The sequence below is a fragment of the Homarus americanus genome, unplaced genomic scaffold, assembly GCF_018991925.1.
Source record: "Homarus americanus isolate GMGI-L3 unplaced genomic scaffold, GMGI_Hamer_2.0 scaffold60559, whole genome shotgun sequence".
NCBI lineage: Eukaryota > Metazoa > Arthropoda > Malacostraca > Decapoda > Nephropidae > Homarus > Homarus americanus.
This window is the reverse complement of record NW_024752976.1, coordinates 317926-332207: the sequence shown is the minus strand read 5'-3', so window position 1 is coordinate 332207 and position 14282 is coordinate 317926. Positions and strand designations below refer to the sequence as shown.

Sequence of the window (14282 nt, the reverse complement as noted above, 5' to 3'; positions counted from 1 at the left end):
GGTCAGTGTGTTGAGCGCTTCTTGATATGTGGAGTAGGGGCTGTGATGGTAGTGTGTGAGTGGGATGGTGATTGTAGTGTATGTGAGTGGGATGAAGAGATATAAGAGACCAGGGGTTTAGTGCGGTGAAAGTGAATATTTGTGGGACACTCAAAATGTTTTGGAGAAATTTGGTAATATTAATTGAGGGTTGGAGGGTTTGTGTGGGTTCCATGGCTTCCAGAAGATGCTCTGTCCCTAACATCTGAAAATATGAACAACAGCTGAAGTGTTAACTGAATTTTTAATATTTAATATATTAAAGAAAAATGTAACAAGCATATCAAACAGTTTATATTATAACAGTTTATTATGGTACTGTTTAGGTATTAGTATACTCAGGGTGCAGTAGCTGAGTGGATACTTCACTTGCCTCCTGTCCTATGGGTGCTGGTTCAATCCTGGGGCACTCACATTCTCCTCAACTTTAATCCTTAGGCCCCAAGTGACGTTCCAGAACCTCCGCCTATTCCTGTCTTTTTTTTTGGGGGGGGGGGTTGATTTTTCTTGATTTATCCCGCAAGAGGGGGGTTACTGCCAGCAACACCCGAACCCTGGGCTTAAGGGTTAAGTGGGTACAAGTACCCAACTTTATAGTTGAGGAAGTAAAGGTAGTTGAGTTAAGGCTTTATATACAGTGTGCTGTATCCACACTGTCTCCAATAGGCCGTCATGACTATGGGACTCATTTTCAGTCTGACATGTACTGTACTGTATTGTATGTGGCAGAGATGAGGTAAGTGATGAGGAAAACATTTGCAATAAGATAGCATCATCCTCCTACACTTACCAACCAAAAAGACAGAGCATTATAAAAAGAAAAAATTGTCTCTTGTTACTGTGGTATCAATGTGGTGTCACCACACACCCCTGCAGCTTCCTCTGTTGTTGTGTCTCTCATGTCTAGCTGCAGTATGAAATATGAAAAATGAAGAGCATGGGTTGGCATGTGTGTGTGTGTGTGTGTGTGTGGACTTGGCAGGTTGCCAAGTTAGACTGTCCTTGTAGCTACATCCCCTTAGCTCTCCCCCTACCAGGCCAAGCTGTGTTATTGTTATTTTTTAACTCATATTTTTGGGTAGATGTACGCAATTTTATTTTATTATTTATTTTGTTTACTCTGTTACATGCACATACAATCGTTCATACAGAATGTGTAAAAAATAATGAAAAAGTGATTATCATAAGATAAAAAACGTAAAGAGAATAAACATTTCTTATGTCCACGAGAGTTAGCGTCAGATCACGGGAGGAGCAGGAGGGGTTGTGGTGTCGGGGATCTCTACCAGGCCAAGCTGTAAGCTGTATTATTGTTCTTTTTAAACTCATAGTTTTGGGTACCGTAGATAAATGTAATTTTATTAAAAAAATTATTATCATGAAGTCAAAAACATAAGAGAATAACATTTCTTACCACCGGAGTTAGTTCACAATCGTGTGAGGGGGAGCACACCCCTGTGTCCTCAGTGAAATGATTCCCTAACGCCAGTTTAACATTTTTCTTTTCCTTTATTTACAGTAGTAGTAGTAATATATCCATTTGCCAGAATCCCTCAAATCCGGAACTCTCCGATAACCGGAATTGAAATTTTCTCGGAAAATTGTTCTCAAAACTGGTATTTTCCGGAAAATTCCGGCTTCGGGAATGATTTTCCAAGGGGCACATATTCCGGAAAATTACAATAAAATTTTCCCGATACCCAGAAAATTCCAGGGACGGGGGAGATTTTTCCGGGTTTGAGATATGAAAATATGGCACATTTTCCGGAAATTCCGAGAAAATTCCGGGTTCAAGAATTTGCTCCCAGACCCGGGAAAAAAATTGGAGAGATCTTCTGGAATTTTTCCCAGAATTTTCAGAAAATGCGCCTGATTTTCAACACCGGAAAAACATTCCCAAACCCATAATTTTCTTGAAAATTTTCGAGCAAATTTCAATTCCAGCTATTGGAGAGTTCTGGCTAATTGGGATTCAGGTAAACAGAGATATTCTGCTGGTGACCCCCCCCTGAACAGCTCGCTTGGTTGCTAGGATACTGTCGCATTGGAATGCGGATGTAGTTTGTAGGGGAGAGATCCACTACAATATTACTTTACTGTATGTTATTAATACACAGATGATGTTTATGGCTACCTTGAACTGATACTGTTCTTCATTGTACTACTGTACAGTGTGTGTGTGTGTTGCGATGTAGTACAGTACAGTGTACTGTATACATATAGAGCTTTATGTAAGTTTCACTATAAGTAAATATGTCACCCAAGGGTCTTATAAAATAATTGCATTGATCAGACTAAATTTGGAAAGATTTGCTGACTTAAAGGTTGATTGGTAATTAATTTAATATCAGTGAAAGCAACTGAAGTCATACAGAAGAGAATTATATGTTGTGTGACTGTCAGTGTAACTTATACAGCGTGAGTCATTGTTGCACCGCCTCTCAGCTCTCGCATTGAGGTTTATTAAAGTGAACACATCAAAATGCCTCTTTAAATGGTCTTCATTTAACAAAGGTTTGATGAAAAAGGGTTAAGGTGATTGTGACAATTGTTATTTCCGCATAATTTTTTTTAAGAAGTTATGTAACAGTGAAGAATGTGAAGTTTATTTTATTATATTGTTGATACTGTACTGTACTACTGTACTGTACTGCACTGTACTGTACTATACTGTACTGTACTATACTGTACTGTACTGTACTGTACTGTACTGTACTGTACTGTACTGTACTGTACTATACTGTACTGTATTATACTGTTTTGTATTATACTGTACTGTATAGTTTAGTTTTGGTCCCATCACTTGTGGAATTTTGTAAGAAGGTAATTAAAGTAAGTAGTACCTGTAGTGATGGTTGTTCACTGAATCTTGAACCAATATGGTGTCCATGAATCTCTCCTCTGAGCTTAACTTAAATGTAAAGAGTTTATTATGTGATGGCCATGTGTCTTATGGTGACGAGAGAGAGAGCTGGGACCAGTGTTGATGTTAGAGTTAAAACACTTGATTTTTCTCTCTCCGCTTCATATTGTATATCTTGTACTGTATGTCTTGGTTGAAGTATTGTACTGTATGTCTTGGTTGAAGTATTGTACTGTATGTCTTGGTTGAAGTACTGTACTGTATGTCTTGGTTGAAGTACTGTACTATATGTCTTGGTTGAAGTACTGTACTGTAAATCTTTTATGCTCAGTTGATTCGTTAACAAGTGATTATAGATAACAAGAGAACAGATCATAGTCATGATAATCTTCTGTGAGTCCATAATCCATAATTGTTCAATATTTGATCATTTGGAATTTATTGCGTTATTCATTGTTCATAGGGCTAGTTACTTGTCCTTGCTTTCTTCCAAGCAGGAGAAAATCCAAAAGGTGATAACGTTCGGTGGGCTGTACCACAAGGTGTGGTCTTCCATTTGGACGTCATCATGAAGATGTGATAACCAAGACGTAACAACACCAGGTCTATACACACACATGAATCCATCCCCTCTGCCTGGAGACACCATGTCACGTGGTATCCTTGGAGAGGATGTCTCTGTTTGCCTGCAAGGCAACTTTTTCACTCACTTCTCTCTAACTGCTTATGTAATGATAACCTGTTGATATGCCAACTACAAGCTTATTGTTATGCGAAAATCATTATTTTTATATTGGGCGTTGGAGCAAGACTTTTGATGATATCAGGAAATAATCGTGGTGAAGAGAGGCATATCTTGTAGAGGCTATTAATTTCTTGATTGTACATTTAATGTGCATTAACTCAAGTTGATTTGTTAGTCCATCATGAGCCCTCTTGACTGGTGCCGTTGTCACCATCCATGAACTCTTCTTTTCTGACATTTCTGATACTTTTTGATTGCGATTAAAATTTGTACAGATGATGAAAGAGTTCACTTGCGTGTTGTTGCTGTTTTTCTTGATTGACTCAGTGTAAACACTTGTCTCTTCGTTTCCTACATTTTGATTTTGCTCTTTTATATTATGCCCTAGAACACACGATGTAAATGGAATGTATTTTTTATTTAAATAGAATAAATAGTTTTACATACATGGCAGCCACTGTACTTAACCTTTATAGCGTCGTGTATGCACGGTAAACCTCACCTAAGGTCTACTGCCTCATGTTGTCTCTTTCATAAGTTGGTTTATGGTGTTGAGAAGATTTTCCTGTACTAGTTTCTCTTAATGCATATGGAAGAAAACAAGATATTTTTTAGAGTTAGAGAAGAATGGATTAAAAGTGTAAAGAGACAGATATTACACAGAAGGAAACATGTAAGAGTGGAGAATGGAATTCATTGAAGCTTTGAGCATTTGAAAATGATAAATGAAAAAAGGAGGGCAATGAAGTGACATCTGGAATGGGAAGAGAGACTTAAGGGCCGAAATAGCCTAAAGGCGAAGTGGCCAGTAATCCCCAAAACAAGTACAAGACTTAAGCATAGAAGGATATAGGAGAGGAATTTATCAACAGCTTGTGTGTAAGGTTTCTGTGAGGTCCTGTACATTTTTAGTGAGCTCACTTTGTAAGAAAGTGCTACTGGTTACATTTTCCAGGTTAGGCAAAACTTTTCAAGAAATTCTTTGTTCCTTTGTTTTAATTTGATTCTATACGTAGTATGCTTACTATTCTGAGTTTACTTCTGTCGAATCTAAACAAACACAGGGCTGCCACATTGCACAAAACCAGATGAGCCCCTGTAAATGCACTAGGGAAGGCGAAGGGGACTACATTATTTGCCAAATTTTCAAATAGAGATAATGGCTAGCTGTGCTGTTGGTGAGTCTTTTAGGCATTTCCTCAATACTGGGTTATAGAACTCATTAACTGTTGATTTGGTTGTAATGTTGGCAGAACTTTTGGACTGTAAATGAATCCTTACCTTAGTGGCTTCATAACCACAGTTGTGTTGTGGGATTATAGCAAGTTGTCCTGTCTTCCCTGACACCTGGTTAAATAATTCACTAACTAAGGCTGTAGATGATGATGTGTTTGTATTATTTGCTACACTTGTAAAACAAATTCTCTTGTACCTGTGGGTGGTTTTAGGAATGCCAGTAGAGTACTGTGCATTATATTTGAAATAAAAAAGGTCTTGGGAAGATTCTGAAGAAAAAACAATTAAGGTTTTAACCAGTTCAAAATGGAATCTTTTGTAACCAAGTAAATTGATGTACAGTGATTAGAGATACAGTACTGCACTGGCGATTTTAATGGCGATCGCAAAGATAAATACTTTACACACCATGATAAGGCCTAATTATTACATAGAAGCATTCAGAGGCACATAAAAGCACTTAAAGACACAGAAATATACTGACAAAAACCAGGATACATTTATTTGCACTTTATTAACACTTGTAAGGGTTTATCATGAGAGACAGTTCAGTTAATAGTGTAGAAAGATATTGAGGTACTGTTAAATAATGATCACATTGGTAGAGAGTTCTTAAGTGTGAAGTAAAGATAACATTGAGAAATTAAAATAAATAATAATTTGGGGAAAGTTATTATCACACTTAGGTGTCAGAGGAAGGGAATGAATTGACTATTTCCTCTTCAGTGGTTTTGAGTACAGTAGTAATATTGACAGTGAATTCAGCTGAAGGTAAGTTAAATAAAATAAGAATGTCTAGACAGGAACATAACAACTGAGGATAATAGAAAATATGTTAAGAAGCTTGAATGTCTTGGGGTAGAGTACTGACACAAATATTAAGTGAAGGAAATTAGAGTGTACAGTCGCTCAAAAAATTTCTTTACTGGGGGGGGGGGTGTTAGTGAATCTCAGAATGAACACTACAATGTCTGCTGTTTTGGTAGGGTTGTGAGAATCTTTTGTAAGTTGCTTCATATTATCCAATACAACTTTGTTAAAATAAGTTTTTTGCATAACCGGACACAAGTGATTTTTATGCTGTAATTGTGAAAACAGAGAAAAGGTTATTTGCTGAAGAATTAAACTGGTGCTGTAGAACTGTTAAGGCAAAGAAGGTGTGATGTTACTGTAGTGAGTCAAGTCCCAGTGTGATGTTACTGTAGTGAGTCAAGTCTCAGTGTGGTGTCACTGTAGTGAGTCAAGTCTCAGTGTGATGTTACTGTAGTGAGTCAAGTCTCAGTGTGATGTTACTGTAGTGAGTCAAGTCTCAGTGTGATGTTACTGTAGTGAGTCAAGTCTCAGTGTGATGTTACTGTAGTGAGTCAAGTCTCAGTGTGATGTTACTGTAGTGAGTCAAGTCTCAGTGTGATGTTACTGTAGTGAGTCAAGTCTCAGTGTGATGTTACTGTAGTGAGTCAAGTCTCAGTGTGAGGTTACTGTAGTGTACACTGAAATTAGAGAGTTTGTACACTTGAGCCATCCCAAGTTTCTCATCTCGGTTACACTATTTCCCTCAAAATCTTAGTTGCACAAATGTTCAGTCACTTACACACAAACATTTTATTATTAACATTATTATCACTATTACAGCAGTTGCTCCAATACATCACCACCATAATCACCCCCAACACATCACCACCATAATCACCCCCAACACATCACCACCATAATCACCCCCAACACATCACCACCATAATCACCCCCAACACATCACCACCATAATCACCCTAACACAGCACTACCATAATCACCACCACACCATACCCCAATACTCACCCCAACACACATGAGAAAAAAAGTCACGTGTACTAGAGGATGTTGGTACCTTGTACTTCCTACAACACCAAGTAGTGTACTAGATGGTGTACAGTACTGATCTGTGTCGTTGGTGGAACTCTATCACCCCCCAGTTGTATCACCACAACACTGATATTCCACTAATCTTTGTTGAGGCAAAGAAGGTGTTGTATTGGAGGAGGTGTGATGTTACTGTAGTGAGTCAAGTCTCTCTCTCTCTCTCTCTCTCTCTCTCTACTGTAGAGAGAGATAAAAAAATGGAGAAAGGTACAAAAGGGAGAGAAAGAAAGAGAGAAGCGAGGGAGAGGTTTAAATTAATGGGTAGAGGAGAAGGAAATATGAAAAATATCGGGAGGAATGTAAAAGAGGGATTATGTGCTGTAAATCCTTTGTTATTACCGAAAACAGCCAAACTGTAAAGGAAACTAAGACCAACGGTCTCGGTAATCTTGAAAATGACCGAGATATATCGCACAGCATCTGAATTTAGTGTCATGTATGTATTTGTAAGGCTTAGCACATATAGTGGTGCTCATTAATCAGGTAACCATAAGGAGAAAGGATGGGGCAGTTAAATCAACCCAGAGGAGCAATGTTTGGTCAAAGATTTTTCTGTATAACCATGGGGTGTGTCCTCTGGCCTTACCCAAGAGCCATACCCTATCTTGCCAGTCCCAAACCAGATTATATTCTACCCGTTTTCAATTTGATGCATATATACTGGATGGTGTAAATCATAATTAGCTATAAAGAACTGATATATGTTAACAATAGTGCTCCAAGTGGTGCATAAAAAAGTCTTGAAAAAAGTAGCCAGGCAAACTCTTATAAGTCATAACCTATTTTGACTGTTAACCAGCTGGTGCCCCATTTGCCTATTGTATTTAAATTATATTTACCTAGGCAGTATAATACAGTACTGTATTACCATTACATACACAGCTCGAGTTATTTTGGGGTTAGCATTTATTATCAGTTGTAAGCATTTATGACCTACTAATTAGCACGCAATGTTACACTGATATAATTAGTTTAAGTTTATTAAAACATGATCAACAAATATTTTGTTTTGTTTTGTTTTTTCTAAATCACTTATTTTTTGGAGGACTATGAGAACATAAAGCATTCATTCTGTTGAACCTGGCTGCAGAAGTCTCAGCCTTACAAGCATTCTCAAAAAATGAAAAAAATCAAACATCAATCAAGGCAAGGCTGTCACCAGATGATGTGCATAACAAGTGTGATGTCATTGAACGAGGCGAAGCTAAAGTTTATGACATTACAGCGGTCTGTTCGTACTGTTTTTAGTCCTTACAGTATGTGATCTCCATCCCCTTCCTAACTGTTTAACTGTACTGTACCCCTAATACAGTACAGTATATGATCTCCATCCCCTTCCTAACTGTTTAACTGTACTGTACCCCTAATACAGTACAGTATGTGATCTCCATCCCCTTCCTAACTGTTTAACTGTACTGTACCCCTAATACAGTACAGTATATGATCTCCATCCCCTTTCTAAGTTGGTCATGATTCGTGTTTTTCTGAATTATCAAAACATCAACATTGTACAGTAGTTGTCTGTATGGGTCATATGTACTGTACAGGACTTAAAAGCAATTATTCAGCTGTATTTTGAATGGAAAGTTTGTAGGACTTGGAGGGTGAGAAGAAATGGTGAAGCTGAAACAGAATGTTTGTTTTTGTTTGTGTTTAGTTCCACAGAAGGCAGCTTTGTTTTAAGAGGAGTTAAATAATATAGGTAGTGTTGTATATTTTATGAATGTTGGTACAAGTACATTTTTTGATAATGTGGAATAAATTTTACTTTATTATTTTGGGAAATGGTTATACAGTACTGTACAGTATTGGGTAGATGGAATACTATACAGCATATTGGTACAGTACAGTGTACGGTTCAGTACACATAAGATAATATCTCTTAATTCTCTCACTTCAAAACTTACTCTGACCATCTACTACATGTCAAAAATTTATATCTTTTGTAACTTGACATTATCTCTGAGGTAATTATGTATTTATTTTTTATTTCAAGCTCATACAGAAGTTCCCATGTGCGGTAAGTGATGACCATGTGGAATATTGTGGACTCTGATGTAGTTAATGTTGTGTTGTGTTGTGTTGTCTTGTCTTGTGTTGGTCAAGACCACAGTTTCTGCCATTTTGTAATGCTTATGCACACTACTTGTGGCTATTCTTATTTCATAATTGCTTGTGTAGCTGTCATGTCTGGTCTGCATTTTGTGAGAGCACAGTACAGTACAGTACAGTACAGTCTTGTTGTCCAGTAGCTGTAATGCTTAATGTGTATGTACAGCCATTCCTCTCCATCCATCACATTCACTGAAATTTTAGTTTTTCTCATCAGTTTAGTGGAGCTGATGTAGAAAAGTTAGTCAGCGTTTTCTGCTCCAGTTTAAGTGGCTATATTTTTCACATGAGCGTACAGAACTCATAAGATAAACTTAAAGATTTGTAAAAAATGAAACAAAGAATAAATCAGTAACATGAGAACAGTAACAATTATTTGACAAAATAATTTTACTGTTGAAGTAAAACTGTAAATGGAAGAATTATTGTAGTAACAGTAAATATTTTATTGTTTATATTGCTATTACAACCTTCTGGTGATCAGCTTTGGACTACAGAGGACATGTCAGTTGTCACCTGTACTTTGTGTGATAATAATAATAATTAACTGTTTATTGAAAAAGTTCTGCAGCCGAAAGGCTGAAAATATACATTGGTATACATTGGACGGACATAAATGACTTATTACATACATTGGTGGTTTAACAAAAGCCTTCATTTGAGAAAGGTAAAGGAACATACAGTGAATATACAGATTAATGTTTATGGTGGAGGTCTCGTAGATCTTGTGCGCTGAGGTGTTGAACAACAGACACATAGTGTAGTAACTCCATCACAGATGGTGTTTTTGAGGGGCATCACGTGGTGTAGTAGTTCCCTCACAGATGGTGTTATGACGGGCTTGACCTGGTGTAGTAATTCCCTCACAGATGGTGTTATGAGGAGCCTGATGTGGTTTAGTAATTCCCTCACAGATGGTGTGTGTGTGTGTGTGTGTGTGAAGGCTGAAAATATACAATAAGCAGAGATAATAAGTTACATATGGTGAAATTGGGGAGTTGGTTACTTGATTGACAAAAGCTTTCAGTACAAAAATATAAGAAACATTGGTTCTGTGGGAGCTGGTCTTGCAAACAGTCTTGTCACCTCTTTTTGGTGTCAACTAAGCCTTCCCACTGTTTGGATGGCCTTCGTACCTAGGTGCTAAGGGCCCCTCTCTCACTACAGCTGCAGATGTTTAGCACATCCACCACGTGGTCTGGGTAGGTCCTTCAGTTCGCACAGAGTTCCTGTTCCTCACATGTTGCAGTTAGAAATTCATAATTCCTCACCTGGTTGGAGTAAGGAGTCCCCATTTCTCACATGAAGTAGTTTGGAGTACCACCACAAGTTGTTCAGAGACCTGTTCCAGGAGTTAGGAGTCCTACTCTTCTCTCTTTGCCTTATCTACATCTCTACTGTTAAAATATCCATCTCAGTGTGGTACAGTAAATGAAAGTGAACACAGGTAGCCTTTATTTGTCCATAATCCTGGTCAGCCCCATAGTTATTCATTAAAATCACTCTACAGTTGGTTTAGCATATATTTAAACAAAGCAGGTACTGTGTACAGTTCAGCATGTACTATATAGAGACTATACAGTGTACATAGACAATGCAGGCATACAATTTCCAATATGTCAGTGCCTTGACAGTTCAGGTATACAAACAAGGTATCTAGACAGTTCAGCCACTGTCGAGTGTTTGTTCATGATCTAGATCAGCTATTCTTGTATAACTGGGAACACTTGAAAGAATGCAACATTAAATCCATCCATATCAACAGCTCAAGTGACCACTGTTCAGAGCCGTAAATAGAGTTCGGCAAACTCAGTAACAAGCGGGCGCCATGTTGTTACTCAGCTGATGAAGAAGTTTGTACTCTTACCGTAGAGGATAAAATTTGATCATGTTTATTCAGTAAAATTGAGTAACAACATGGCGCCTGGTTGGCCGAACTCTATCTACGACTCTGCCACAGTTAAGAGATAGCAGTGTGTTTGTGCTGTCAGGTAGTTGTGGCACGAAACATTACACTGCATCTCAGTAACAGGAAACTTTTTGACATTGTATTAGTGATTATGTAAATAACTTTTTCTATAAGGAAAACAAGAGCAAACGCAGACTTACTGCTGCTGTGTTCCTTTCATATAAATAGCGCTCATCAGCTGTATGGTAGAAAATAATGTTAGTTCATGTTTGTTAAAATTGTTGCTTTCACATGGCTGTTTTGTATTTGATTTCTTTGTTCAGAGAAATGATATGTTTCTCTTTGTATTTTCTGACTCGTGCTTCTCCAGAGCTTTGTGTTGCCTTATTAGTTAGTTAATTGCTCATGTTCTGGTAGAGTGGATGAAGCAGTCAAGGGTTAGTCAAAGCCAGGCTTTTCTTGACATTAGTAATGTATTTTAGGTGTGAAAATTGGTTTAACCCTTTAAGCACAATGTTTTAACCCTTTGAGGACAATATTTTAACCATTTAAGGATTATGTTTTAACCCTTTGAAGACAGTGGTTTAATCCTTTTGATTATGATGATTTAATCCCTTGAGGATGATAGTTTAACCCTATGAGGACAATAGTTTAACCTGTTGAGGATGATGTTTATGATTAACCCTATGACGACAATATTCAAACCAATTTCAGGTTACAATTCTGTCATGTTTAAGATGTGACATGTTTATATCATCAATTAGTGTTCTATACCTAGGAATATCATTATGTCGTTAAGCAACATAGCATACAATTTTATAAGTTCAAGTTTGATATACAATTACGGCAGTCATTTTTTATAAACGCCATTGATGAGAAAGCTGCGTCACAGACATACCGTAGGTGCTTCCAAATTGTACCAGAACCTTGATAGCTCGATTTTTAACTGCTGAATGTCTCTTTGATAAAGTACTGTAATCCAAAACTTTACCATGTCATCGTAGACATCAAAATTCACTCTTGCCCTATTGTTGTCAGCCTGTAATTCTGTCATTTTGAGCACAAAAGACCCACAGTGTTTTACATCTGTCTTCAACTGAAACTGAGCAGAATCAAAACTCACTTAGCAACTTTGGGAATCTATCATTGAAATTTGCTGCCATTTTCTGTCTGCATCCATTGGAAGTAGAGAGTGAACTGAGCTGAGAACAGTACAAAGTAGGTGTGGAACTTCTGTTGCAAAACATGTCATCAAGGCAAGCCTTACCTGGACTGACCTCTACTGACCTGACACAAGGAGAGAAACTGCATTAATCCATTGACCATAATTTATGGTCCTGACTTAACGAGATAACATCTGTCAACCAGGTCCTTCAGTCCTTGACACCTGGACTAAAAAAAATTCACATGTAACAGCTGCAAGACCCAGGTAACTCCAATAACCCTATCAGGTCTATGGGAGTCCAGCGACCCCATGACCATGCGGCCCCTAATGATGCATCTTGCTACCCCATTTGGGGTTGCAACCCCATGTTTGTGAACCACTGGTTTAATCCTTTGAGAACAATAGTTTAAACCTTGAAGGTATGTACTATACTGTGCTGGTTTCTGGGTAGGGGAGGATTACTGCAATTATTGTATAGTATTAACATAGTTCTGTGGCACACCTCATGGTGCTCCCAGCTCCTAACCCATGAAACTCAGGTCCAAATTTATGCTAGGCTAGGTTGATGGGATGATTTACTGCTTTAATTTACGAACTGTGTCATGTAATTTCATCATCGTTTTTCTTTTTTTCAAATTTGGTAAAGATTTTTATTGCAGCTAACTGTAAATGAATATTCTGTTTATTTTAATTGTTTCCCTCAGCCATTTAGTTTTCCCAACAAACAGTTGTAAGGAATATTCGTGTTCAGAAAAGCTGTGCAGTACAGTAATAACTTTACAACCTCGACACTTGAAAATTTTTCTGTACAGATCCTCATAATTGATGAATCAAGGCTGCAGAAACAGTTTACATAGGTTTTCCTTTATTGTGACATAGATAATTAAGATTATTATATCAAAGTATATGACTGAAGTATGATCATACTGTATAGCCAGACATCCCTCAGGTGAACAGTTGTAAGTTGGTATACTGTAGTTAGCAAGCATGTTCACTCGACAGTTTCTTGATGAAGCACCACTTTAGAGCAGTTAATAATGATAGTCTTGTGCACCCTTTTAAACATTCAATCACATGTTGTTTCAAGTTGTGTCTGAGTATTGCATTGTGTATTATATTTTGCTATTGATCACTGTTTTACCTCTTTTGATTACAGTAAATAGTTAAAGCTCAGCATGTGTTAGTGTTGTACAGTCATGAGAGGAAATGACTGTTGTACGAACTGTACTGATGGTTGGGTCAGACACAAGATCTGTTTATGCATTTACCAAACTACCTTTTTGTGCATTTGTGTCCTCTATAGTTGATATCTTTATTGAAATGATTTGTGAGGTTGTGCAGTACAGGTACCAGTGAAAGAAGCTCTGACTGAATCAAGACTTACTCTCATTTTCTTGAATTAAACTTCACCCCAAGAGTAAATCACAGACAACTGACACAGGTCACAGTGTAACTTCCTGGCCTCATGGACTGCCTCATCTCCATAATTAATTTAAACAGTTTGACATATTTCCCAACGCAAAATGCTGTGGTATATCCCGAGTTTATGTACATCGTATAAGAATAGAAAGATTTTTCCGTTAATGCAATTTGAAAATATCCTGTATTTTCAGATCCCGAGGCCATTCTGAAGGCGATTCTGGTCGGAGGTCATCAGAACGTGAGGCTGGCGAGGTCAGCTTAGAGGAGGGAGAGCTGAGCGAAGATGAGTTGGAAAAGAAGAGAGAACAGTTAATGAAAGAACTGGAGAACATCAACTAATGTACATGAAAATACTGTATTGTAAATGAAGATAAGATCATGCAAAATGGAAGCCCAAACCATTTAAGACGAGAGCTTATTATAGTTGTTCAGACCCTAGCTAGCTAGAGTTAAGACTGTACAGTATAAGTAATTGAATATTTGTAGTTAATCCATTAAATATGAAATAGTAAATTATGTTTTCTATTTTTCCGCACCACACAAATATTTGATATACAGTATTGTATGTTTAGTTCTTACTGAATATGTTGTTAGTGATGATAAAACATTTGAAAGTTTGAAGGAACATGTTTGTATGTAACAATTAAAGTACAGTACACATAGTTGTTGAAGTAAAGTAGGTAATGAACAGAATACTGTACAGAGGAAAGCAACAAATAGTCTAAGGCTTTGTCATGGAGTGTCTTAACATATAATGTGGTGGTGGTGATCAAGGGGAATGTTTACAAGTGGCTGTGCCTCCAAAGAGACAAACACAGTACTGTAGAGTAGTTAGGTTTCCTCTGATGCACTACACTTCCCTCAAACTTGCAGATGTTGTAATTGGGAGGTT

The 14282-nt window shown here is 37.5% G+C and overlaps 1 protein-coding gene across 4 annotated transcripts in view; it reads left to right on the top strand.

Moving 5' to 3' along the window:
- Window positions 1–13903, top strand: part of LOC121855239 (pre-mRNA-processing factor 40 homolog A-like) — a 46599-nt gene extending 32696 nt beyond the window's left edge. For 3 of the 4 annotated variants that reach the window (XM_042350126.1, XM_042350125.1, XM_042350123.1), the window contains 2 exons: window positions 8779–8802; window positions 13582–13903. In XM_042350126.1, coding sequence (XP_042206060.1) covers window positions 8779–8802; window positions 13582–13729 — 172 coding nt within the window. In that variant the 3' untranslated portion in view covers window positions 13730–13903. The remainder of the gene's footprint in view (window positions 1–8778; window positions 8803–13581) is intronic. The other variant, XM_042350124.1, reaches the window with a different exon arrangement.
- Window positions 13904–14282: the final 379 nt, after the last annotated feature.